Genomic DNA, 26,399 nt, shown 5'->3' on the forward strand with positions numbered 1-26,399 from the left:
CGTTCAAGTGCAAAAGAGGAAATCGGCACGAGCTCAGCAAATGCCTTTTGTAAAGTAACTTGCTGCAACCACATTGTGTAGGCTGACTCCATAAATGAAAGGAACAAGACTGAGGGGGGAAGGGCACCCATGTTTTCAGAATTAACTTGCCAAAATATGAATATAAAATAACCTCGCTCTAGCTATGAAGCTGTTGTTGGCTCCTTCCTGGAGGGCTGTAGCTGATAGCTTTGGGGTTAGCAGAGCAAAGAGGCTGATCCTGGTTCCTCCAGGGGAGACATGATGATTGGAGAGAAAAATTAGGGAATGATTCCTGTTCCTCGGGGCTGAAGGGCTTATTGGTCCTATCCCTGTTCTTCTAGCTACTGTATGTGAGGGGAAGGAGGCCAGGAACCAGGAACACTGAGTGATGAAAAACCTTCCCTCCGTCCCTCTTGTCTCTCCCTCAGCAGAAGATGTCAGCCTTTTGGTCTCCACACACCAAGTTGTCCCTCTAGTCCATGGTAACTGTGCTTTATCAATCCTAGGCCTCCTTCCAGGCACTCAGTTAAATCATCTCAAGCCAGTTTTGGGCTGCTCCCTCCTATCCCACACAACCTGTTTGGCCATCTCCTCTTTGCCCCCTTCCTTCAAATGCACATAAGGAGTTATCAGCATCTTTGTGCCTCTCAAAGCCGCCTCTATATGCATGGTCCTCAGACTACCCTCATGAGCCATTAGCCTGAGAACAGAAGTCTAAAATAGAATCATAGCACTGGAAGGGACCTTGAGAGGTCATCTAGTCCAGTCCCGTGCACTTGTGGCAGGACTAAGTATTATCTAGACCATTCCTGACAGGTGTTTGTCTAACCTGCTCTTACAAATCTCCAATGATGGAGATTCCACAACCTCCCTAGGGGGGACAGGGGAGAGCTGTTTTCTCAGGGGCACAGGAGATGTTTGGGCAAATACTGTTTCATGTTCCTAAGGGCCTGGGCATGGATGATATGGGGGAAGATGCATACTCCCCATCATCTGGCAAATGCTGGAAGGAACATCACAACCTGTCCCCACAGGAAGATGAGACACTTGTTTGTTTTGGGGGGAAGCACACTTTTTGTGGCCCATCTGGGTGAAGGCAGCATGAGGAGGAGCCCTCCCTAATCCCTTTGTAGGGGTAGGTGGAATGCAGAGGGTTCCCTTCCAAGCTACGTTCTCAGGGGTTCCTTTACCAAAGAGGGCTGGGACATGGGAGCTGCTTCTTGTTGCCCAGAGGCTGCAGGTGGCACAAAAGTGATGCTCCTTGTCTGTGGTAGGGAGCATTACCCCCATTCCCAGAGGGAGTAGGGTTATATTTGGTGCAGAGCATACTCCCATTTCCCCAGGAGGAGGGAAAGGCTCTCCCTGCTCTCTGGCAGGGGGAGTGGAGGGAGCACTGGGAAGGAGGGTGTGTCCTATTCCACTGGTGCCAACTATCATGATGATGTCACGAGTCTTACAATATTGGGTGTTTTGCTTGAAGCCCCAGCTCCAGGAGTTGTGATTGCAATGGGAATCTCAGCTTTTGTTTCACAGAAAGTAAGTTATTAACCCTCATGGTTCGGGAGAAAAGCCTGAAAACATGACCTAAGTGCACCAGAATGCAAATACTGTATAAAGGACCCTGATTATTTTATGAACAACCTTCATGATTTTTTGGGGTGGGTGGGTGAGTGGGGCTAAATCATAATTGTTGAGTGCTTAGACAACATTAATCAGGGGAGGAAGGAAAGGGCTTAGGAGCTGGAGGCTGTGTGTGTGTGTGTGGGGGGAGACTCCCTATTCTCTGGGGTGGGGTGGAGCTGACACAACCATAGGTGACCTCTGTTGAGGCACTGGGGGAAGGGCTATTCCCCTATAAGGGGATGGAGGCAGGAGGGGGTAAACTCTGTGTGGCACTTTGGGGGCTATTCCCTTGGGGGTGATCTCTGTCTTGGCATTAGGGACAGGGGCCATTCCCCCCCAGGGGTGGGAGGATGGTGTCTGTGTCACAGGGCAGAAGGACTGTTCCCCGCAGGAGGGTCTCTGTGGCAATGGGGTGGGGGGGGTCCTGCGGCACGGGGGGGTCCGTTCCCCGGGGGCGGGGGGAAGGGTCTCTGCGGCACGGGGGGGCCGTTCCCCGGGGGGAAGAGTCTCTGCGGCACGGGGGGGTCCGTTCCCCGGGGGGGAGAGTCTCTGCGGCACGGGGGGGGTCCGTTCCCCGGGGGGGAGAGTCTCTGCGGCACGGGGGGGTCCGTTCCCCGGGGGCGGGGGGAAGGGTCTCTGCGGCACGGGGGGGTCCGTTCCCCGGGGGGGAGAGTCTCTGCGGCACGGGGGGGGGGGTCCGTTCCCCGGGGGGGAGAGTCTCTGCGGCACGGGGGGGGTCCGTTCCCCGGGGGGGAGAGTCTCTGCGGCACGGGGCAGAGGAGCTGTTCCCCAGGGCTCGGGGATGGAGGCGGCTCTGAGGGGGGCAACTCCCTTCCCGCCCCCGGCGGAGACGTGGTGGCGGCCGCTGCCGTGAGCCGGCCGGGCCGCCAGAGGGCGCCGCCCCCTCGGTTGCCCGGGCTGAGCTGAGCCGGCTCGGGCCGTCTCCTCAGCTCGGGCCCCGCGCGCGGCCCCCGTGACTCGCCAGTGCGCGGCCCGGCCCAGCTCGCTCCCCCTGCCCGAAGCCGGCGGCCTGGCCCAGCGCGGAGCGGAGCCGAGCCGAGCCGAGCCGGCACCATGTGGCTGGGCCCCGAGGAGGTGCTGCTGGCCAACGCGCTCTGGGTCACCGAGCGGGCCAACCCCTTCTTCCTGCTGCAGCGGCGGCGGGGCCACGGCAAGGGCGGCGGCCTGACGGGTGAGGGGCCGGCGGGACCCGGGTGCTCCTACGGTTGCTTGCAGCTGAGGGGGTGGGGCGGGAGCCGGGCCTGGGCTGGCCTGACAGGCGAGGGGAACCCAGACGGGGTGAGGGGCGCCAGGCCGGGGGCAGGGATCCCGTCTCCGCCCCCTTCCTGCCCATAAGGCTCCTAGGCAGGGCGAGGGTTATCGGGGTCCCCCTGGGGCGAGATCCCTCTGCCTTATTCGTGGCCATAAGGATCCCAGGTCTGGCTCCCCTCGCGTGGAAGGTGCGTGACAAGGCTGACGTGCAAATAGTGACATGACCTGCGCTCAGCAGGGATCCCCAGTGTGCATGTAGGGCTGGTCCCCATCCCCAGTTCGCTAGGGCAGGTAGGCCAAGGTGCATGGGTGTAGGGTTGTTACTAAACAGGCACTTTTTTGCTGCCCTGCCTCAGGCTGGGGAGACCTGACCCTAGTCCATCCCCTGCTTTGCTGCACATTGGGCTACCCACGTTTGCCATCCTTGCCTGTCAACCTCCCTTCTCTCTACATTTTCCCATTTCATGTTCAGGTGCTCGATGTCGTTCAGAACCGTTCGTTTCCATGTTACTCGCCATCTTCCTCTCTTTCTTCTTGCGTTTTCTGGCTTCCATTCCATTTGGTAAGGGTTCTTTTTTCCATTCTCAGCGCACGTCCCAGCCCCTGATGTCTTCTTTTGTAGATTATTTATGAGAGAGGGTACCTTGTCCAGTAATTTTTCTGACTTCTTCATTCGTCTTCCTATCTCTATATGTTATTCCCAATATTCTTCTCAGACATTTGTGATTAAATGCATCCAACTTTTGCATATCTTTTTGATAAGTTGCCATAGATTCATAGATTCTAGGACTGGAAGGGACCTCGAGAGGTCATCAAGTCCAGTCCCCTGCCCGCATGGCAGGACCAAATACTGTCTAGACCATCCCTGATAGACATTTATCTAACCTACTCTTAAATATCTCCAGAGATGGAGATTCCACAACCTCCCTAGGCAATTTATTCCAGTGTTTAACCACCCTGACAGTTAGGAATGTGTCACTGCTATATGTTGTGATGGCGATAACGCTTGGGAGCAGATCCCTGTAAAGATCTACAAAGCCATTTCATTGCCCTCCTTCCTCCTTAAAACTGTCCTTTGCAGTAACACCTACAAAAATCATGATAAAGGTTAGGCCATTGGTTTGCTGTGACCACTGCCAGCCATGCTGACCAATATTGTCTCATTGTTTCCTTGTGCTGCTCTGTCTGTATCCGTGCATTGTCTCTTATACTTAGATTAGAAGCTCTCTGGGGCAGGGACCATCCTTTTGTTCTGTTTGTACACAGCCTTACTGCAATGGGGTCATGACTGGGGATTCTACAAGCTACCACAATATAAATAACAATAATAGAAGTAGATGGAATTATTTTTTTCTGCATGGGAAAAGATAGTTGTTTGAATGATATTCATATAGTCTTGTCTTGCTAAAGTACACCTCTACCCCGATATAACGTGACCCGATATAACACGAATTCGGATATAATGCGGTAAAGCAGCGCTCCGGGGGGCGGGGCTGCGCACTCCAGCGGATCAAAGCAAGTTCGATATAACACGGTTTCAGCTATAAGATTTTTTGGCTCCCGAGGACAGCGATATATCGGGGTAGAGGTGTATCTTCCTTTTTGTGGATTTGTATGATTGGCAACCTTTATATGAGTACGAGAAAGGTATTATAGTTTTAATGTGCACGTATGAGAGAGTGTTTTGTGATGGATGCAGTTGGTTTAGACTTTATAGTTATGAATATTTTCTTACAGTGGCAAAATTGAAGTTGTTTGCTGGTCAGTGAGAATTATTCATTTTATTTGTGTGTGCCAGATTTGGGTATAAAGTGTAGTGAGGGAAGTGATCATAAAGGGTTTAACTGTGATCAAAAACCAATGTTTGCAAACACTTTCAAAACGTCTCTTAATAGAATACATACAACTGTCATTATGTGAAATGCAGAATTAGTTATGTAAATATTGCAAAATGTATAGGTCACATTTAAGCTAGTTTGTGAAATGTATAGTCAGTTTTTACATGTCAACACTTGTTAATCAAATGTACTCAATATAAGATGATGTAATATTTACATAAATTGCTGTAGTTGTGCATTTTTCCACAATTTTTAAAGGCGAGAGTTTTGTATTCTGTTTATGTAGTGTATATCAGTTATTTGAATAATCTTAATTATAATTTTTTTATGCTGGAATTTCCTGTTTTCAAAAAGAAGCTATAAGAAGAGATGATTCGCTGGTGCTGTGGATCTCCTGAAAGTTTTAACATTTAAACTAGAGCAATTAAGTGACTGAACCTACAAGCCAATTTGGTTCCAGTGCAAACTTTTTTTAACATCTAAAAAGGAAAGTGGCTGTCTTTGAAGTCCTAGACCTCTAGAAGCTACAGATAGGCACTGTCCTTGTTCAGTGCATCTTAATGTTTTGGAGGAGTAGAAGAACATAGGGTTATGACTGAGTCAGTTAAGTACTTGTGCCCTTAAAAGTTTGAGCACAATAGCATTTAATGTTTTCAGTCCAATATGCCATGTGTAAATCATACACACTTGGCACTCAATCATGGCAAGTATTTAGAGAAAGTAGTTTTTATTTTAAAAGCTAATATTCTGTTAACCAATTTGTACAAATATGTGCAAAGCATCTACACCAAAATCAGGCACCCATTGTGCTAGGTACTGTATGTATGCACTGTAAGAAACTGTCCATGCCCCAAAGAGCTTATAGGGTAAGGTTCTAATATTGCAGTTGATAGCATATGTGAACCTAATGGTCTACTCTTTCCTGTCACTTGCAGGATCAGGGCCTCAGTAGACAAGACAGACAAAGGGTAGGAGAACGGAAGTATTGTTATCTACATTTTACAGATGGGGAACTGAGACAGAGATTAAACAACGAAAAGTCCTTGTGGCACCTTAGAGACTAACAGATTTATTTGGGCATAAGCTTTCGTGGGCTAAAACCCACTTCAACAGATGCACAGAGTGAAAAATACAGGAAGCAGTATATATATGAAAAGATGGGAGTTGCCTTACCAAGTGGGGGGTCATTGCTAACGAGGCCAATTCAGTTGAGGTGGAAGTGGCCTATTCTCAACAGTTGATTACTTTTGTAGTGCTAACGAGGCCAATGCAATCAAGGTGGACATCGCCCATTTCCAACAGTTGACAAGAAGGTATGAGTATCAGCAGAGGGAAAATTACTTTTTGTAGTGATCCATCCACTCCCAGTACATGCACTGCCATGTACATTTGCCAAACCGGATAGTCTCTACGCAAAAGAATAAATGGACACAAATCAGACATCAAGAATTGTAACATTCAAAAACCAGTAGGAGAGCACTTCAGTCTCCCTGGACACTCAAAAAGTGGCAATTCTTCAACAAAAAAACTTCAAAAACAGACTCCAATGAGAAACTGCAGAACTGGAATTAATTTGCAAACTGGACACCATCAAATTAGGCCTGAATAAAGACTGTGAGTGGATGGGTCACTACAAAAAGTAATTTTTCCTCTGCTGATAATCTTCTTGTCAACTGTTGGAAATGGGCGATGTACACCTTGATTGCATTGGCCTCGTTAGCGCTACAAATTTGTATCTAGTGATCAGCAGATTAAAAAATTACCCAAAACAATTTCCATTAACTGTGTTTCCAAATATAGAGCTTGCAGGTGCTAATTTAGAATTTGTGTTTAAATGATCCTTGTCTCTAGTTTTTGGGGGGGTTTTTTACATTTCTTTCAGTACTCTTGTAGTATATATTGCTTGGGAGACTGACAGCTATCAAAAATGAATAGTATAAAAATATAAACACTGAAGCCTCTTGTACTGGTTATATGTAATAGAATAAGTGATAAACCAGTTTAGTGATATTTAGTAGCATTGAGGGAGATAAAATTTAACCATTATCCAATCTTTTGAATCAGTACCAAAGTTCTCAGAGAGTTTCACTTTATCCTCTTCAATCATTTTTTTAAAAATGATTTGCTGATTTTTATATCCCAGAAGATAAATGTTTTGGCTTGAAATTTCACTCTGAAGTTAGGAGGAAGTGAAAACTCCATAAAAATGTCTTTTGATCAGCATAAAGTCACCAATTCAGGAAAGCATCCATATTCAGGACAACACAGAAGCAAGAACTTAACTTTAAACATGTGCTTAAGTGTTTTAAATAGGGATGGAACTAAGCATGTGCTTATGAGCTTTTTTGAATTGTGGCAAAGTCCTTCCGCATCCTTTGGGATGAAAAGTCAAGAAAAGGAAGTTTTCTTTTGCTTTGCAGCCTGAGGATTCATTCTTTCTTTGTGATAGGAGAGAGGGAAGTTGTTAGGCTCCTGATCCCTCTGTAACCTGCAAGGGAATTCTGTAACATCTTCTGATAGAAAGAGGATCACCTTTAACATTTAGATTTAGCATCAGTTTAACAAACAACCAAATGGGTTTCATTTTGCCCCCCCCCCTTTTCTGGCTGCTATCCCTAGTATTATCAATATTTAGTTCTAAAAGTACTTTCCTTATTTTAGAACAGTTTCATACTGTTCATAACAAAGACTTCTCTGCTTGTGCGATCTGACCCCACTCCCATCTAAATTGCTAATTTAAGAAGTTATTAAATCAAATTTGCCTTTTAGAAATGTCACTGAGACCTGCGAGCATCAGCTTTTGCTAGTATTTGCTCAGATATTTCTCTCTATTTGGTTCTACTCTGGTTGAGTGTATCATCTTACCTGCTGTTTGCAAAGGTGGCACTGAAAGCTGTGGCCTACAAAAATCCTCTGCTGTATTATTTTTGGATTTTGTCATCCTTAAAATCTCTCCTTATTTTATAAGAATATGAAATCTGTAGGGTCTATAACTTTTAGTTCTTTTAATAATGTTTTAGGTACATCAATGAAAACGCTCCGGAACTACCCAAAAGCATTCTCTGTGTTGGGAACTCGTCTCTACCCCTAAAATCTTTATTTATATTTTTCAAAGAGGGCTTATAGTTTGAGTGCTTGTCATTTGAAAAGTATTTATCTTAGTCTTGAATATCTCCAGAAAAGTTCTTTCCTGTGTGTTAATTACAAACACTTTCAAGGGAACATCTCCTTCCAAAGAAAGTTTAAAGGGAGAGTGTCACCTTGTGGCTTATAATGGACATCTGGTTGCAGCCTTAACTATGAAGTTATTAACAGTGAGCTGTAGCTATTCAGTACAGATAGTTTGTTTGCTCCTATGACTGGATGTTTACCACACCCTCTTCCAAGACTGAGACACCATTGCTCACCTGTCCCCTAGGAATGTCAAGGGGTCATGCATATTGCTTCCACCATCCATTTGAGGCTACATTTCTCCTTATCCCAACTCTCTTATCAATGGCTCACTTTGTTTATCTTCAAACCTTTTGTTTCCTAGGTCTGCTTGTGGGAACCCTTGATGTGGTTTTGGATTCCAGTGCTAGAGTCGCCCCTTACCGGATCCTGCACCAGACTCAGGACTCGCAAATCTATTGGGCAGTGGCGTGTGGTAGGTACTACTGTGATTAATGGCAAGTGGCTACATACATATCATTGCACCATTCAAGACTGAATGTTACAACTCTCACAGGAGTTGTGGATTTTTAATGTGTCCACAACTTTTTTGTGATGATAATAGGTGAACCAATTTCATTAAGAACCTTGACAGCTCTTAAATCAAACTTCCAAGCTATACGGGTTGCTAAAACTGGCTGAGCTCCAAAATCTGAGGTCCAGTGAACTCTCAGCGAGAGCTTTAGTTTCTTCAGGGGTTGTGTGGATTCTCCCTCCTCTGCGGTGTGCGTGTATGTATGCAGGCGCAATAATTTGGAGAATTTAACTGGGTTTACTAAGGACTCCTGTGGCAGAGTTGGTGCTCTGATGTACTCATTGGTAGCAAAGCACAGAATGGGAACATGTACAAAAATGGGAAAATGAAGGTTATTCAGGGTGCTGATCAATACCCAGGATTATCTCTTTGCTATATTGTCGTGGCTTAGTCCTTTCCAGACTAATTACTGCGTGATTTTTCCTTTAACAAAATGTAATCAGAACCCCAGCCCCACATATCATTTGCATCCCTTGTACTTGTAAAGCACCATTGCTGTATGGAATCTTAGCATTCCTTACTGCACAAGGCCAGGTATGAGTTGGATAATATGCCCTTTTAATATCTGATAAAGAAGTTTGGTTATTGAGAGGATTTCGGTCCTGCCCACTGATGAGGAGAAAATTGTATTCAATTCAACCTTTTGGGTCAGATTGACCAGTGTATGATGGGAAATCTTTGCTGAAGGGAATTAAATGTGAGCCTAAAAATAATCTCGCTCTGATCCCACAAATATCAGTTTCTGCCCCTGTTCCCCTCCTTCCTCCAGATGGCCACGCAGTCTCTCCTGTAGAGCTGCTTAAAGCCTACAGGAGAGGAGAAGCTTAGAACTGCTGCGTTCCTCCACAGAAACCCATCAACTCCCATTTGTGGGGAAGAAGACACAGGAAGAAAGCAGGAAAGCAGAATGGTGGGTGAGAAACTCAGAGCAGAAGGAAGCAGCATTTTTATGGATGTACATGATGCAAATTGGGATTTATATAGCAATGTGACAACAGTAAATGGTGCAACTAGCCTCAGAATCTCATTATGCATGGAGCCCTGCACCTAAGGAAGAATGTAAAGTGCATGGGCAACAACATTAGTATCACGCTGTCTGGAGTGCCTAACCACTGTGAGTGACTATCTCAGGGCAGACTGTCAGAAAACAAAGGCAGACACCCAACCCTGGTGGTGTGTTCTAGAATTAGATTTCACCAAGCTTGTAAAAAATGTGAACTCCTGGAACATTGTAGCAGTCTTACCATGGAGTCACAGTCAATTCCCTTAGCCTCTCCAGCCTATCTCGCCATGCAGGCAACTGAACTTTGTGATAAAAGGTTATTAAAACCAAAAATCACACCACATCAGGTTTCTCCTAGTCCCAAAGTCACTTACCCCCAGATCAATTGGTAGTCTGGATCTTACACCAGAGACAACACTGGCAGCCAATTCTTTAGTAAACTAACTAAAGGTTTACTAGCTAAGAAAAGGAATTAGAGTTACTGAGAGCTTAGAGCAGGTAAACCATAGTTTGTAACTCTAAATGGTGGCAGTGATGTAATAGACTGCCAGTTTCCCAAAAGTCTTTTCCAGGGCTACCCAGAATAATTCTGGGGATCTCAGTCTTCTCGTTCAGTTATTCTGCCCTGTTCTGCCTAAATATATACTAATCCATTTAACTCCTTAGGCCAATTCACTTGTGCGTGAATATCAATGGCTCTGGCCTGAGCTGGTCTGTCAGGGTCACAATTAGCTTCTTAGTTAACTACTTTAATCCTTGAATTACACCTCTACTCCGATATAATGCTACCCGATATAACACAAATTCTGATATAACGCGGTAAAGCAGCGCTCTGGAGGGGCGGGGCTGCGCTGCGCGCTCCAGCGGATCAAAGCAAGTTTGATATAGCGCGGTTTCACCTATAATGCGGTAAGATTTTTTGGCTCCCGAGGACAGTGTTATATCGAGGTAGAGGTGTACCTCTAAGGAATGCAGTTTTGTGCGCTAAAAGGAAATATATAGCAAGTATTTGGTTGCTTATAAAATTATTAAAATATATACTTTAGAGAGAACACTTATCTTTATTTACTGGGTTTTTATATTGATGTAAGAAAAAAGAATGAACAAAATTACAAAATGTTATTACATATGTGTATTTAAGGTTGTAAAAATAGTATGTATAAGGTACTCTAGTTGAGATTGAAATACCATGTGATTGTGCGTTTACAGCTTGTGTTATATTGTATAAATATGAGTGGATAGAGTTATAGTTGTATATGCAACCTCAGCTTTTGTCCTCCTTGACTATTGAGTGATTAACTGTAAAGTCCTAACATTCTTGTAACATAGTGGTACATATAGAACAATAATACTCTGCATGACTCTAGTGTCTTTCATAGAAAGATCTCAAACAATAATTAAGGGGGGAAAAAACAGAATTCCAGATTCATTCCCATACTATAAACACTCTGCTTCCTCCAAGTCCAAAGCACCAAGCAGATACTTAGGTACCTTTAGAATAAGTCCTTTAAGATTGTGTGATCCTTTTAGTTTGAAAACATGTATCAATGACTAAAGTTAGGCTACAGGTAAACTTCTTCTTTCCTCCTGACTTTGTGTATATTTGTCTATACTCCATTGACCTAGTGAAGACACAATTCATGGTCCCCTGAGGCAGAAATATTTATTGCTGATTCTAGTTTCTGGTTTCAGATCTTGGGGTTATTTTGGTTTGTGTAACCACAGACAAGATGGGGTAGTTTCATTGTTAGGTGTCCAACTATAGACCTTTCAGCTGTGACTCATTTGTTGCCGAGGTTGCCTCTTAACAAGGTAAGAAATAAACCTTGTGTAGAGTAAGAGCTTCAGGGAGCTTTGTATCTTTCCTTGTCGCCCCTTCTCCTCCTTTCTTTCATCAGCCCTGGTGCCAGGGGCTTCTATGCCTGCATAGAAATTGCTTGGTAGGATGGATGCTGTGTCATTAAAGCCATTGAAATGTTCACCTACACATTTTTAGGAATCCCATTTCTATACTGTTTTCAATTTGGAGTGAGTCCTGTATATAGTTGAAGTAGGATTTTAGAACTTACTGGAATTTAATTGAGGAGGAAGTTTACAAACATTTTAGACTTAAACATAAATGGATTCATCTTTCACTTGCATTTCATTATATTTCTTACTTTATCTGCTAACTACCAAAGTTCTTAGTTTTTCTGTGAAGGCTTCCGTCTATCTTCTGTGCTTTCATACTGCTCTGAAGTTATAACAATGAATACCTGATATAACCATTTCCATTACTCCATGGTTCTGACTTGAATGCAAAGTTGAGCCTGGGTGGAAAGGGAGAAATCTCTTACTAAAATGTACATTTCTGAAATAAATAGCTAAAGGAACAAAACCACAGGCCAGCTACCCTTTCTGTAGAAATGTCCCCTCCTAATTTGCTCCAGCATGAAAGAGGATTTTAAAACTTGAAACTTGCTGATGTAGCATTAAAGTGATTGACAAACAAGCTTCTGTTGAAAGAAATAAATTGTGCCAAACATCCCAAATAAACAGCACAGCAGCATTTCAAATGTGAATGTTTCACGTTTGCCTTGTTTGTTTATTTCAGGTCCATCTGCTCTCTCCTGGCAGTCATGCACAGCATTGGAGAATAGCGTCAAACTGCAGGCATCCAGCAAGTCCTATTTGTCTGAAATTAGTTTGTATAAAGTTTTCCTAATATTCTGTAGGGTGTAAAATACTAATTAAGAATTAAGAAAACCTTTCCAAGCTGTGTGATTTAGGGGAAAATAGGACTTGTTGTACACTTGCAGGCAGGCTGACCTATAGTGTGCGTGGCTGTCAATAGAAAATGCTGCTTGTCGCCACTAGGAGGACCTGGCATTGGCAACAGCAGTTTGACTTTCAATATATTTTTTTTAAATGACTCCATAGCATGGTGTAGTTGACTGGTTACAGGTGCCCTGCCCACTGTTATCTGCGGTGATGCTTTTATTGACTTTCTACTGTGAACTTGCAAGAAGAATGGTGTTCTGACGATTTCCTGTTTGTCCCCCTGCTAGGCTCATCTCGTAAGGAGATCACAAAGCATTGGGAATGGCTAGAGAATAACTTGCTGCAGACTCTCTCCATCTTTGATAATGAGGACGACATCACCACTTTTGTCAAGGGCAAGATACATGTAAGGGGCACATGTTTCCCTGCAGGTCATGGGGAGGTGGTGGTGAGATTTTTTTACCTTTTGGAGGGGAAAAAAAATTCCCTATAGATATTTCCATCTTCACCTTCTCTGGACATAGGTATGCTTCAGATCTTCATATAACTTATACTATTTTATCAGTACTATGTTATTGCTGCAATAGCTCAGGATTAATACATACTGCAGTAGAAATCATGTGACAAGAACAGATCTCAAAGAGCAATCTACCTTTGAGAATTCTTCTGGTGCAGTAACTCACTAAAACCTGCTGCCCGTCTGACATTATCCCAATGAGCTGTATCTTTGGCACATTGCAAGAGGACCACATTTCACTGTCTGGCCTCCCCCATGTTTGTCACCAGATAATTCTAGCCTGTAAACAGTGCACTTTCCCCTGCTAGGACTATCCAGAACCTGTCTCTGGTGTAAGGTGACTATATCCTAATTCCCACGGTGCTCTGTTTCAAACAAACACTAGCATCTCTGCTGGTTGAGGGGTTAACTAAGAAAGAATCGGTCTGAACTGTAAGTGGGTGGGGCCTTTGATTTTTTTGGGGGACACTGAGTAAGTAATCTTGCCCCCCTGGTGTGATGAGGGTAGAGTCAGCTGTTGCCCAATTAGTAGAGACCGTGAAGGAGGTGGATGGACCAGGTCTCTGAATGCTTGACCGTTTCTCACTAGAAATATTATAGTAGTAAAGACAGCCTGAGAATGTCAGAAACAGTGCTTTTGTCTCAGCATGTTGATATAGATTATTAATTCCCTAGATGATCTGGGTCCTCATTTTCTGAGACTTCCTCTTCTCTTGTGTTTTATAGCAACAGTTGAACTTGGCTGATGTACCTTCACTGTCAGTCCCTAGATCCAAATGGGTTGCTGGCATTTTTGGTGAAGGGCCTTTAACTCTGGATTTTGCTGTCCTGGTAGTGCCCAAAGTTAAGCTTTGGAAGCAGTGCAAAGCTCCCCTGACTTATTTTGGCCTTTGCCTGAAGTCTAGGGTGGAATATGTTATCCATACTTTGGTTTGGTAGATGGAGGCATAGTTGTAGGTGCAGCCATAGATACAGTTGTGTCCACATTTCTGAAAATTGAAAATCAAGCTGTTTATAAACTAGACTGTAGATTTGAGAATGATGCTAGGAGCTAATGTGATGATCCATCCTCTAGAGAGATGGAGGTGATAAGAGCAAGAAATAACTAAAGTGGGCAACTTGGAAACAATAGCACTACCCAGGCAGTGGCTCTGCCATCAAGGTGGCTGACTCTAACAGAGAAGGGCATCTGTGCTTGCTGAAAAGGACACTGTAGGCACTGATAAGCTAAGAAACTGATCTGTTTTTAAAGTCATCCTATCCTTAAAATAGATCTGTGAATGTTCCAGAAAAATCCTTCTAATAGAAATATGATAATAGCACACATTTTTGAGTCACAAATTGGTGTATGCTCCTGGATATTGGTAACACAGAGGCAGTTTCTTTTTCAGCATCTTAGCTGCTGAATTTGAATTTTTTAAAGGGGGGGGAATACTTTATTTTCAGGGTAGGAAGTGCAAGTTGTGGACCATTGTCAAGGAGAACTCTTTCTATTTTAACCTATCAAGCTGATAGGGTCTATTTTTCAGAGGTCCTTAGGACATGCAACTCCCATTGAAGTTATGTAAGTTGTAGTTTCTTGTTGTCTCTGAAAATCAGACCCACAGTGTCACTGTAAGTCAATGGTAGGCTTTTTTTAGATGGTATTGAAAGGGAAGATAAAAATCTCCATAAAGTAGGAGTGACTTGTTACTGTAATCTAGAAAACAAAACATTAAGACATCGTTATTAGTTGTGACTGTGAAAAATTGTGTTTTCTTGAGACTCCTTTGTATCTCTGTCAGGTTCCTTGCCTGTTTCCCCCAACTCTTGGGTTACTGTCAGTCCTTTCCTTCTGGTTAAACAGATTAGGACAGAGCTGTCTTTAGTGCCCATTGGTGCTGTCTGTGGAACTCCAAGCCCTCTAGGGAGCATGCTCACTCTTCAGCAGTACCAGGAATTGACCTCAGGTCTCCTGCATGGCAGTATAGAGTGCTAACTCTGAGTTACCAGGCCAGTCAGGAGAAGGACACTGAAATGTTATTTATGGACACTAGCTTTAAGTGTGTGTTCAGGCATAGGTTCACCTTTAACAGGATTCCAAGCTGTCTGGTTTGTTGTTCTTATTAACCGTCTCTGTTTTGCCTTTAACTTGGATCTGGTGTGGATTCCCTTGCCATGTTCTTCCTCTCTATCTCTGAGATTGTGCTACTTTAACACTGTAAGTGAAGGCAGCATTGATTTTTCCACTTTCCATCATCCTTTCCTCTCCCTTCAGGGCATTATTGCTGAAGAGAACAAGAATCAGCAGCCCCAGGGTGAAGAGGATCCAGGTAAATTTAAGGAGGCTGAACTCAAGATGCGGAAACAGTTTGGAATGCCTGAGGTGGAGAAGCTAGTCAATTACTATTCTTGCAGCTATTGGAAAGGGCGTGTTCCAAGGCAGGGCTGGCTGTATCTGACTGTCAATCACCTCTGTTTCTACTCCTTCCTGCTGGGCAAAGAAGGTAAGTTATCAGCTTGCTGTGTGCTCTTATCTGCCACTTTCCCCCTTGATCTAGTTGATCATTGGTGTGGGCTTTTTTGGCTGTTTTAATTTTTTTTTCCCCATGGAAATCCTCTTTTAGCCCCAGCACACAGCCTTCAGGTCCCACTTACACTTGTCATCTAGCTTTCTCATGACTTTATGGGTAGAATTCTCAAAAGCACCTAAAGTGATCTAGAAGCCTGTGGCTATGTCTGAACTGCCCTGCAGTTCAGAATATGGGGGGTGCAAACAGTGCACATACAAGTGCTGCACTGTAACTCCCCCATGTGGATACTGTGAGTGAAAACTAAAAGGTTCCTAGTTCGCATTAATGTAGTCCTGTTTGGGGTTCTTTATTGGAGTTTTCAGATCTTGATGGCATTTGCCTCAGGAGTTACTCTGTTGCCCGTAGTTATTTGCTATGGATGAGATATGAAAACCTGAGAAGATATAATTAGGAGTATGCACTGATTCAGCAACATTCAGGTGGGGTCCAGTATTGTTTCAGAGGCCAGTTATTCTCAGACGGTGCTTCCTTTATGGTGAAGCACTTGGGAAGAAAAAAAAAATTGCCCAAGAATGGGAAAAGAAATAGCAAGTCTTGCTTGCTACTTTAACTTCTCTCCTACTGGCTGTGTGTGTGTTTTGCATCACGTTGTAATTGGTGGGTTTACTTTGGGTGCTTCCTTAGTGACCCTGGTAGTCCAGTGGGTGGACGTGACACAGCTGGAAAAAAACGCCACACTGCTGTTCCCTGAGTGCATTAAAGTGAGTACCAGGGATAGCGAGCTTTACTTCTCCATGTTCCTCAACATCAATGAGACCTTCAAGCTGATGGAACAGCTGGCTAATATCGCCATGCGACAGCTATTGGACAACGAGGGCTTCCTGGAGGACAAGTCCCTTCCCAAGCCCAGCAAGCCTCTAAAGAACATCTCTGCACTCAAAAGGTGTGTGTCTCTTCCAGCAGTGGAAATGGGGACGGGGAAGGTGGGAGCAGGAGAGTCAAAGAATGGGTGTACATTATTTGGTGATATTGATTAGCACCTGAGGCCCAAATCTGAATCAAGGCTTGATTACTTTAGGTGCTACATAATCTCTGACATTCCCCCCTTGTAGCTATGCTCATTTTTGTCCTGAGTACAATTCATCTATTTTTTAGACAAGTTCAGTTTTCCCCCTGTGCATGACGGCATAGACTGAACTTTCAATGATCCCTATCTGAAAATAATCATGTAAGCAGAATTTGCTTCTATTGGAGATGACTTAATCTACAATGCCTTCTGCTTTGGTACGGTAATGCATGCCTTACCCACATGCAACTATTTAGAAGCATGCTTTCAGGATCCCTATATTTCCCCCCAATCCTCTGCTTTGATCTCCTTTTTTTAAAAGGTGAGGATCTTTTAAAAAATCATGGTACGCTTTATAGCATTTTACATTTTCAAAGTATTGTACAAATTTTAATAGTACCACTGTTTTGGGATGGAAGGTTGCACAGTTGTTTAAATCCATCTGTTTCAACCTTGTGATGATTTTCCTCAAAGTATTTATCTACAAGAGTAAGGTATATTTTATGTTTATGAGATGCACCTGAGAGAAACCTTGTTTTATTTTTTAAGTACTTGTGCTCCAGAGAATGTGTGGGTGTTGTGGTATATCTCAGTTTGAGAAGTGAACAGTGAGAAGATAAGAGGCACTCCTGCACGTTGTGACTGGAATGAACCTTTGGTTGTGGTGTTTCCTTCTTAGGATTTTGAGGATAGAGGGTGAGGCCATTCATGCCTCCCAGTGTGGAGATTACCTTTCTCTCTTTTTCTCCCCTCCCCCTCAGAGATCTGGATGCTCGAGCCAAAAATGATTGGTACCGTGCCACCTTCCGGCTGCCCAAGGATGAACGCCTGGATGGACATACAGACTGCACCTTGTGGACTCCATTTAACAAGATGCACATCCCTGGCCAGATGTTTGTTTCCAACAATTATATCTGTTTTGCCAGCAAGGCAGAGGAGGCCTGTCACCTCATCATTCCACTCAGGGAGGTGGGAACCTGTTAGAATGAAAAGCCACTTATGCATCAGGACTACAAGCTTTTGGTCTTTAGCTTTTGGGTGTTTCTGGTGCTTACAGGTTGTGAATCCTGGCTCTTGACCACAGTAGGTTAATCCGTAGGCTAAGAACATAAGAACAGCCATACTGGGTCAGACCAATAGTCCATCTAGCCCAGTATCCTGTCTTCCGACAGTGGCCAATGACAGGTGCTTCAGAGGGAATGAACAGAAGAAGTAATCATCAAGTGATCCATCCTCTGTCATTCATTCCCAGCATCTGGCAAACAGAGGCTAAGGACACTTCAGAGCATGGTTTTGCATCCCTGTTCATCTTGGCTCATAGCCATTGATGAACCTATCCTCCATGATTTTAACTAGTTCTTTTTTGAACCCTATTATAGTCTTGGCCTTCACAACATCCTCTGGCAAAGAGTTCCACAGGTCGACTGCGAGAGACTTGTGAAGAAATACTTCATTTTGTTTGTTTTAAACCTGCTGCCTATAAATTTAATTTGGTGACCCCTGGTTCTTGTGTTATGAGGAGTAAATAACACTTCCTTATTTACTTTCTCCACACCAGTCATGATTTTATAGACCTCTATCATACTCCCCCCACTCCCCTTAGTCGTCTCTTTTCCAAGCTGAAAAGTCCCATTCTTATTAATCTCCTCATATGGAAGCTGTTCCATAACCCTAATAATTTTTGTTGCCCTTTTCTGTACCTTTTCCAATTCCAGTATATCTTTTTTGAGATGGGGTGACCAGATCTGCACACAGTATTCAAGACCATGGATTTAGAGAGAGGCAATATGTTTTCTGTCTTATCATCTATCCCTTACCTAATGATTCCCAAACGGTTTCACAAGAAATGGCAGTTTATTTAGGTACTGGGGGATTCTTTCGTAATGGGCAATGATTCTAGCAAAAGACTGAGATCAGTTCCTATTGAAAGAGAAATCTGTCTCCAAAATCCAAGTAACAGGGAAGGAAGCAAAGGTAGAGAACACAGACAAATGTTTTCTTCAGTAACCATGAGACTACTGACTAGTAAGTTTGTTTCTTATCCAATTCTGGAAGTATCCAGAGACAAGTCAAACTTTCAGTGTTTAACAAAGTCTGTTCAAAGGACATTGTGACTGTTGGCTTTCTGGTGCTTTGGTTTTGTTTTTTGTTTTTTTTACAGTTTAGATTTTGTTTTTCCTCTTCTGTTTGTAATAGACCTCTTAGCAGCTTGAAAGTAGCATTTTCCCCTGTGCTACCTTCTCGGTTCCCATTTGGCAAACAGATTTTTTCTTCTATTTTTAATTAAGCTGAAATGCATTTTGCTTGTGTGCCATCATTAATGAAATCCGCACAGCTCCTTCAATAGCACTTGTTAACTACCTGTACCAGAAGGAAGGGGAAACAACAACACAATTTTTTGTGTAGCTCTTATAAAAAAAAAAAAGCTTTCAGGGTGTCTTGCTCTGTTCTGTAGTAGTGGAGATAGGGCTACTGTTAAAGAATCAGGCACAGCTGTTTGTGCACAGTGCAGGTGAGCACACTTTTCTGTCTTGGCATTTTCTCTCCTATTCTAGAAAAGTAGCATTTTTTTAAACAAGCTCTTGTATTTTCTTACTTTGTTTATACACTCCATTTTGTAAATAGGAAAAAAGGCAAAATCTTATTCACACTGCGTATGTTTTTATTCTTTCAATTTAAAAGGGGACTCAGCATCTTGATGGGGCAGTGAAAAGTCTGTCCTTCAGCTGAGGAAACTGAGGAAAGCCCTCTGATCTTTCTGTATAAACCAGAGCACATGGCAGGCATGAGGAAGCAGGTGTTTAAAAAGCAAAGTAAACTCTTCTTTGTGGGGGTACTCCATCAGTTTTCTCCCCCTTCTTTCCACATCAGCCACCACTATCATTCCTGTAAAAACCACATCAGCTACAGCAGAGGCTGCTGGCTGAGACCAGCTTGCATGTGTCTTGTTACATGTCTTGATGATGGAGTTGATGTGCTGGCAAAAATTAATACCTAGAGGACAATCCAGGTTATAAATGTTTTATAGCAAGTTAAATTTGGACATGCATCTCGGAGTCCCTTTTAATGATCAAATGGAAATGATGGAGTCCTACTATATCCAAATTGCCTGTGACTGTCTCTTCCAGGTGGCAGTTGTTGAGAAAGCAGACAGCTCCAGTGTCTTGCCCCGCCCTCTCTCCATCAGCACCAAAAGTAAAATGACTTTCCTCTTCGCCAACCTGAAGGACCAAGATTTCCTGGTACAGAGAATCTCTGACTTCTTGCAGAGAACACCATCAAAGAAATCGGATGGCTCTGGCAGAAAGTGGAAGGGGAGCTTCAGTGACACTGGATGTGAGGTACTAGGGCACTGTTCTGGAGGGGGCTTTCCACCTTTCCAAAGAGACGTTTGTTGCATTGTCTATTCCAGCAAATGGCATCTTCCTATCAGACTCCTACTCTGAAAGCTGGAGGCTGACTAAGCTCAGACATTTCAGGTCTTTATAATGAGGAACACTAGGAATAAGACCTATTTACATCAGTTTCTCATTTGCGTCACCATTCTCTGCAGATTAGGGAAGTTACCCATTTCATTGGTTAGAGTTGAATTATAATTTCTCAAGATAAAGAAAGCTAGTTCCTGTGAGCCTGAGCATCACAGTGAAAATGGTGTTTATGCTGGGGGAGTGCTGTTGGCAAGGGGAAAGGAAGTAGGCAGCATCTATTGCTTTGAAAGGCAGGGGAAGAGAGAGAGAGGCTGAAATATTAGACTAGATTCTCTGGTCCGCTGTGCCCTTCTGCACAGTCAATCAGTGTAAAGGGAGCAGAAACCTCCTCCTAAATCCCGTGCCAGGGATACCCTCAGCATGGGACAGTCCCCAGGAAGTGTAAAGCTTCCCTTTCCACAACCCCTGGTGTGGGGGACATGTCAGGGTGAGCAGGGGAGTGGCCAGCGCTAACTATGCTCTGGTAATCCCCATCTGGCACAGTTTGGAGCAGCCTCTAGTGACTCTTATTTGTTACAGTCAGTGAGATCTGGACACAGCAGAGGATCAGAGGGGTAGCCGTGTTAGTCTGTATCCACAAAAACAACGAGGAGTCCGGTGGCACCTTTAAAGACTAACCGATCTGTTAGTCTTTAAGGTGCCACCGGACTCCTCGTTGTTACAGCAGAGGATGTGGCCCAATAGGTCTCCTAAGGATGCATGAGACAATAAATCAATACATTCATGGATTATGGGTGAAGATCTTAGAATAGTTCTTAAAGCTAAGTAATGGATAGCTCTGGGGACTGGTAATGAGATACAGAAGTTTTTACTTTTAGGTTAGTGGACAGAAGTGGCATTGCTACTGTTCGGTAGCCTGTTGGCCATCTCCATCTAATCTTTGTTGGCAGATCTCCACATCACAGCTGGCACCTTTGTTAGTCTGGGCAGAAAGGGGAAATATACAATGGGCTTAGAGCCTGAGCTCCCTTTTACTCTAGGCAGCGGTCCTGCAAGGGCTGGGTTGAGTTGTATTGGTTGGGCAGCAGGGAGAAGTCACCATGTTTTGTAGAGGGGTCTTCAGTGTAGTATTTGACCACACAAAATGTGCTTGCAAAATAAACAGTAGAAGCTTATTATGCTTTTTTTCAGATTATATATTTTTGTTCTTCAGGAGTTTCCAGAGTTCTCTTCCATTAGTCCACCTGCAGTCAGCCCAACCTCTACTCTCAACAACCAGTTGGTCAGCTTCTGTACAGGGGAGGTGCCAACAGCCTCCCAGGGGCTACTCAAACTCTTCAGGAGAGACTCCGAGGAGCTCTTAGGACCCAAAGCGGTATGCAAGCTGTTTACATATAAAGTAAAACAACTATTGCAATGAGTTTGGTGTTAAAGTGAAGTGCTGACTAGAACAGGCAGGCACAGTGAAAGCTTCGTCGTTCTTCATTCTATACCCCAAAGCTCCATCAGTGCATCTCTCCACTGACCTGTGTCACCAGCTGCAGTTCCATTGATAGGCTCCCATACAGCTCTGGAAATGCATCTTAGCTGTAACCCAAGCACTATCTTGATTTTTCCAGTCGTGGGCTACTTGAGCGAAGACTGCCAATTGTACTAAATTCTTGTGCTTTTGCGATATTGACAAGTACCCATTGAGTCAGTTTCGCTCTCACTTGAGATTTCCAAGAGCTTTAGCCTGGGTACGGGGACGTGGTAATTTTAACCATGTAGTAAGAGAACGCCCTGACTTGGTTACATTTGTGTTGTAGATGAGACATAAAATGTTGATTGAGGCCACCAAACTCATTTCACTTGTGATCTATTTAAAATCAGATCTTTGAGATGAAGGGTGATGTGTCATGACTACAGTGCCATCCATCACATCCTCAACTAGCGCCTCTTTTTATTCAAGTAAAAGCTGTGTCAATGTCACATTTCAACCTACTTGCTTGCACATTTTGTCAGTGAATACTTAGAAACTTGATACAGATGATCAGTTGTTCATAAATTATGTACATAGTGAATGTAGCACATCATAGAATAAGTAAGAAGGAACAGTTTAAATGTGGCACTGTATTTCCTTGGTCAAGTACAGGCTTGAGTAGAAACCTCCCATTCTATAGGTGAACTTGATGGAAATGCTTTAGTCCATCCAAATGGCACTGTTTGTTTTTCCCTCTTAGGCAAAGGAGAAGATGAAGGAAGAGTCATGGAATATTCATTTCTTTGAGTATGGGCGAGGAATGTGTATGTATCGCACAGCCAAGACCCGCGAACTGGTACTAAAAGGGATCCCAGAGAATCTTCGTGGAGAGTTGTGGCTCTTGTTCTCAGGTAAAAGGCTCTACTGTACACTCATGACAGTTCCCAGGTAACGGGTAGCCCTTCTGCAGTTAGCAAATATCAGGCCTTCTGCACATTTCCGAGATTGGGAGAGTTAAATGTTCATATCTAAATGGATCACATTTATTTCTAAATTAATCCTTTACTCCCAGGTGTACTCCATCTGCATGAAGCTTTAAAGAGACCCAATTTCTCTCACAATCTGTATGCAATATGCCAGCAGGTGCTTTCTGAAGAGATTATGATCTGTTGCCTGCTTGTGCTGCATGACAGTACAGTGACAGGATATTCTAAATTCCCTCTTCTCCCAGGAGCTACATAGTCTTCTTTGTCAGGATTGTGACATTCAGAAGCTGGGGAATTATTTGATTTAACTGCAGATTTGTTTCTGAACCTTGAGATCTGCTTGTATTCATTTGAGTCTGTGTACCGTCCCCTATCTGCCCCTTCACTGAAACTTTAGAACAAGGGAATGAAGCAGTGCCTTTGTCATTGTAGGGGCCTGGAATGAGATGGTGACGTTTCCTGGGTACTATGCAGAGCTGGTGGAAAAGTCAATGGGGAAATACAGCCTTGCCACAGAGGAAATTGAGCGAGACCTGCACCGTTCCATGCCAGAGCACCCTGCCTTTCAGAATGAGTTGGGGATCGCTGCCCTTCGGAGGGTCCTGACAGCTTACGCATTCCGAAACCCCACAATCGGGTACTGTCAGGTAAGAGGGGAGTATAAATTAGCCACCCCACGCTTTGGACATTACTGAAAGCCAAACCCCCATTTTAAAGAAGTTTCATACTTGAATTTGGGATCCTCCTTGATGATGCCCTTGTACTCTAGCAATAAGGCAGGGGCTGCTGTGTTGTAAAACTGTAAATGTCCTTTGGATGTGATGTTAAATCAGTTTGTTCTGCCTATCTCTAGTGACTGTGAGCCACAGAATATTTTATTAGATTAGGGAGAGCCCCCAGTGTCCTGGCTAACTTTCCCTCGCTTAGTAAAAGCACCTTCTAGTTTCCTAAGTAGTGCATGAGAACTGGTTGAGATTATGAAGACAGCTGTATTGACTGTGCACAGCCTGCATCAAACTCATTAGTTTGTAAACTGATATAGGATATCCAGAGTATGTAGGAACTGAATAGTTTTGTGTATCCTTTGGATATTTACAGCCCCCTTCACACTGCTCTATTAAAAACTGTCTCAGCATTTTCCGTATAAATACCATTTTCAAGGTTTTAGTAACCTGGTTAAATAATACTAATACTTTGCTCCATGGATCAAAGTGCTTTACAAGGATGCGTGGAGTTATCCCCATTCCTCAGCTGCAGGAGCTGAGGCCTAGAGTGGTTAGCTGGAAACAGAACATTGATATTCTGACTCCCAGTCCCCTACCTTATCCATAGGAGCATAGTATTTTAACCACATTTATCTCACATTTATAGTGTCCCATTACCTTCCTGAACATCCTCAGCTAATGTTGTATTTTCTTCTCCATGCATGTTTGTGTCGCTCTACCTGCTCCCAGGCCATGAATATTGTAACATCGGTACTGTTGCTGTACTGCAATGAGGAAGAGGCTTTCTGGCTCCTAGTGGCCTTGTGTGAGCGGATGCTGCCAGATTACTACAATTCCAGGGTAGTGGGTGAGTCTGTCAAATTCATCATGGGGGCTGGCATTTCCTTCTACTATACGATCAGCAGAACTCAGGAAAGAAGGACAGTCGTATTTATTAACAGACCATTAAACACAGTGCATTTGAAAGAGTGTGGGACACTAGCTGATGAAAGCTTTGGCCTCATTAGTGATGTGTAAAGAATTTCCTGCAAATTCTAAATATCCAGTTATTCCTCCTGAGATAATTCAGTTCTTAACCCTTCAGGACCAGACAACTATTAATTGGAGGGAAGAGAGAGAAGAGAATCAGAAATGGGAGGGGGCTGGAGGGCTAGGCTTACAGGGAAAGAGATTTAAAAGAGCTAAAAGTGTACATGACTAGAGGGATGAAATTAGAAAAAAAAATAGCCTATCAAATACTTCCTCATTGTGAGATCAGTTCAGTTTTAGAATAGTCTCCCAAGGGAAGTTGTGGAAGCCCCATTGCTTGGAACTTCTAAAATTAGACTGAATAAAGCACTAACGTATGTGCTGTAGGCGATTGTCCCACACAGTTCTTCGATTTTAATCTCTCTGCTTCTGTGACATTATTTTTAGAATAATAATCATTTACCCCACCACTCTTTTGTCTGGTGGGATATACAGATCAATTAATGACTTGCTAACTCAGGCTCTACAGTAGCAGATCACATGATAGTCACATGTGTATGCAGAATTCTTCAGTTATATTAAAGAGGGAATCAGGAAATACATATGGCCAAACCTTACTTGATTTCAGTTCTGTTGAAAACTGGCTGGTTTGTGACTAGAATCAATATTTATCTAACTAGCATAGATTTACATTACTTTGTGCTCAGTCCCGTGATACCAAATTGTCACTTCCCCCTTGTCTTTTCAGGTGCATTAGTGGACCAAGGCATTTTTGAGGAGCTCACGCGAGACTACCTTCCACAACTGTCAGAGAAGATGCAGGAGCTGGGAGTGATTTCCACCATTTCTCTCTCCTGGTTCCTCACCCTCTTCCTCAGCGTCATGCCCTTTGAGAGTGCTGTGGTCATTGTTGACTGCTTCTTCTACGAGGGTATCAAGCTTATCTTGCAGGTGTCTCTGGCCATCCTGGATGCCAACATGGAGAAGCTGCTAAACTGCTGTGATGAAGGCGAAGCCATGACTGTCCTGGGCAGGTAGCCCTTATTACTCTTCTTTATAATTAAATGAATGGCAGTGGTACTCGCCCTTCTACTCTGGTGTAAAATCCTTAATATTTTTCATGCTCTCACAATCTTCATTGCTTAGCAGTTCGAACTGTCTTTACTAGATGTCACTGTGTCTCAGTGGGTCACAGCTGAGGATGCCAAATTCAGGACAAACTGCTGAGAAATAAGGCAGACTCACCCCAAACTGCTGGTTATTCTAACATTAGATTATACCAATCCAGTAATAAAAGTAAACTTCTATCTCACCACACTGGTTAACAGGAAGTCAAAAATTCAGTCTCCTTAGGCATTCCAGCCTTTGTCTTCCCACCTAGACACCGTCTGATGAGTAGTTACTGAAAACCAATCTAACCAAATATGGGATTCATCTAATCCCAAGAAATCAGCCATTTAGCCAGGTCAATATATAACTCAGCTCTTTCAACCCAATAATCACGCTGATGCCTTTATTAACTAAAACTAAAGGTTTAATAATAAAAGAGAAAAAGAAGAGAGTTGTTAATGTTAATTGATCATATACATACAAATAATTGCAAAGTCTTTATATCAGGTTTGTAGCAGTGATGGAATAGACTGCTGGCTTGTAAAATCTCTCTGATAACTTCCAAAAGATTGGAAGGTCTTCAGTCCATAGTTCAAAATGCTCCTTTTAGTTGTAAATCCACAATCCAGAGAATCAAGGCAGGAAAGAGGCAAAATGGAGATAGCTCAGGGGTATTTTATATCCTTTGCCATGTGCCTGGAAATTTACTATCTCTGTTTGTGGAAAGTTACTGGCCTAAGATGGAGTCCAGGATCACATGAGCACATCATATGTCCTTACATGGCTTGATGACTCTCAGGGGGTAGCCATTGTCTGTATTCTTGCTGAGGTGTCCACCGAAAGAGCTACCTGGGCAGAGTGAGTTTCTTCTATGGCCTATTGGGAGAGCTACATGTCCTTGGTGGGCCATCAATACATAGTTGTTTGGCCTTAATGTAAGTTTTACCTGGTGGCTGTTACCCAGGAATACAACACATATGTATGATGCCAATACATAGCCAATATTCATAACTTCAGATACAAAAATGATACGTGCATGTAAACAGGATAATCATATTTAGCAAAACATAACTTTTCCATCGACACCTTACATGACATACTTTGTACAAGATTTGTTGCAGTTGTATAACAGTGGCAATATCAGTTATATAAATAGTCATATTCAATCATACATCATCACACTACAAAGAAAGACCCAAATGTAAGAAGGCTTCCTGTAGCAAAGTGAAATGTTGATCAATTCCAAATATGCCACCACCTGCACCTTATTTTTCTGAAACCTCATTTAAAAACAGGTGCTCTGAAGAATGAAATGAAAAATGATTGTACTAGAGTGAAAGAGACGTCAATGGAGCTAGGCA

General features: G+C 43.3%; 1 protein-coding gene across 4 annotated transcripts in view; it reads left to right on the forward strand.

Annotated features, from left to right (window-relative positions):
* The first annotated feature begins 2,601 nt into the window (after positions 1 to 2,601).
* Positions 2,602 to 26,399, forward strand: part of TBC1D9B (TBC1 domain family member 9B) — a 35,601-nt gene continuing 11,803 nt past the window's right edge. The window contains exons 1-12 of one of the 4 annotated variants that reach the window (XM_054037277.1): positions 2,602 to 2,836; positions 8,290 to 8,400; positions 12,550 to 12,668; positions 15,037 to 15,265; positions 15,977 to 16,235; positions 17,120 to 17,327; positions 19,487 to 19,699; positions 21,000 to 21,161; positions 22,009 to 22,159; positions 22,667 to 22,881; positions 23,689 to 23,806; positions 24,677 to 24,962. In XM_054037277.1, coding sequence (XP_053893252.1) covers positions 2,719 to 2,836; positions 8,290 to 8,400; positions 12,550 to 12,668; positions 15,037 to 15,265; positions 15,977 to 16,235; positions 17,120 to 17,327; positions 19,487 to 19,699; positions 21,000 to 21,161; positions 22,009 to 22,159; positions 22,667 to 22,881; positions 23,689 to 23,806; positions 24,677 to 24,962 — 2,189 coding nt within the window. In that variant the 5' untranslated portion in view covers positions 2,602 to 2,718. Of the gene's footprint in view, positions 2,837 to 3,087; positions 3,105 to 3,399; positions 3,479 to 8,289; positions 8,401 to 12,549; positions 12,669 to 15,036; positions 15,266 to 15,976; positions 16,236 to 17,119; positions 17,328 to 19,486; positions 19,700 to 20,999; positions 21,162 to 22,008; positions 22,160 to 22,666; positions 22,882 to 23,688; positions 23,807 to 24,676; positions 24,963 to 26,399 lie in introns of those variants that run through there. The other 3 variants (XM_054037278.1, XM_054037280.1, XM_054037279.1) reach the window with 3 other exon arrangements.

The sequence above is a fragment of the Malaclemys terrapin genome, chromosome 8 (assembly GCF_027887155.1).
Source record: "Malaclemys terrapin pileata isolate rMalTer1 chromosome 8, rMalTer1.hap1, whole genome shotgun sequence".
Taxonomy (NCBI): Eukaryota; Metazoa; Chordata; order Testudines; family Emydidae; genus Malaclemys; species Malaclemys terrapin.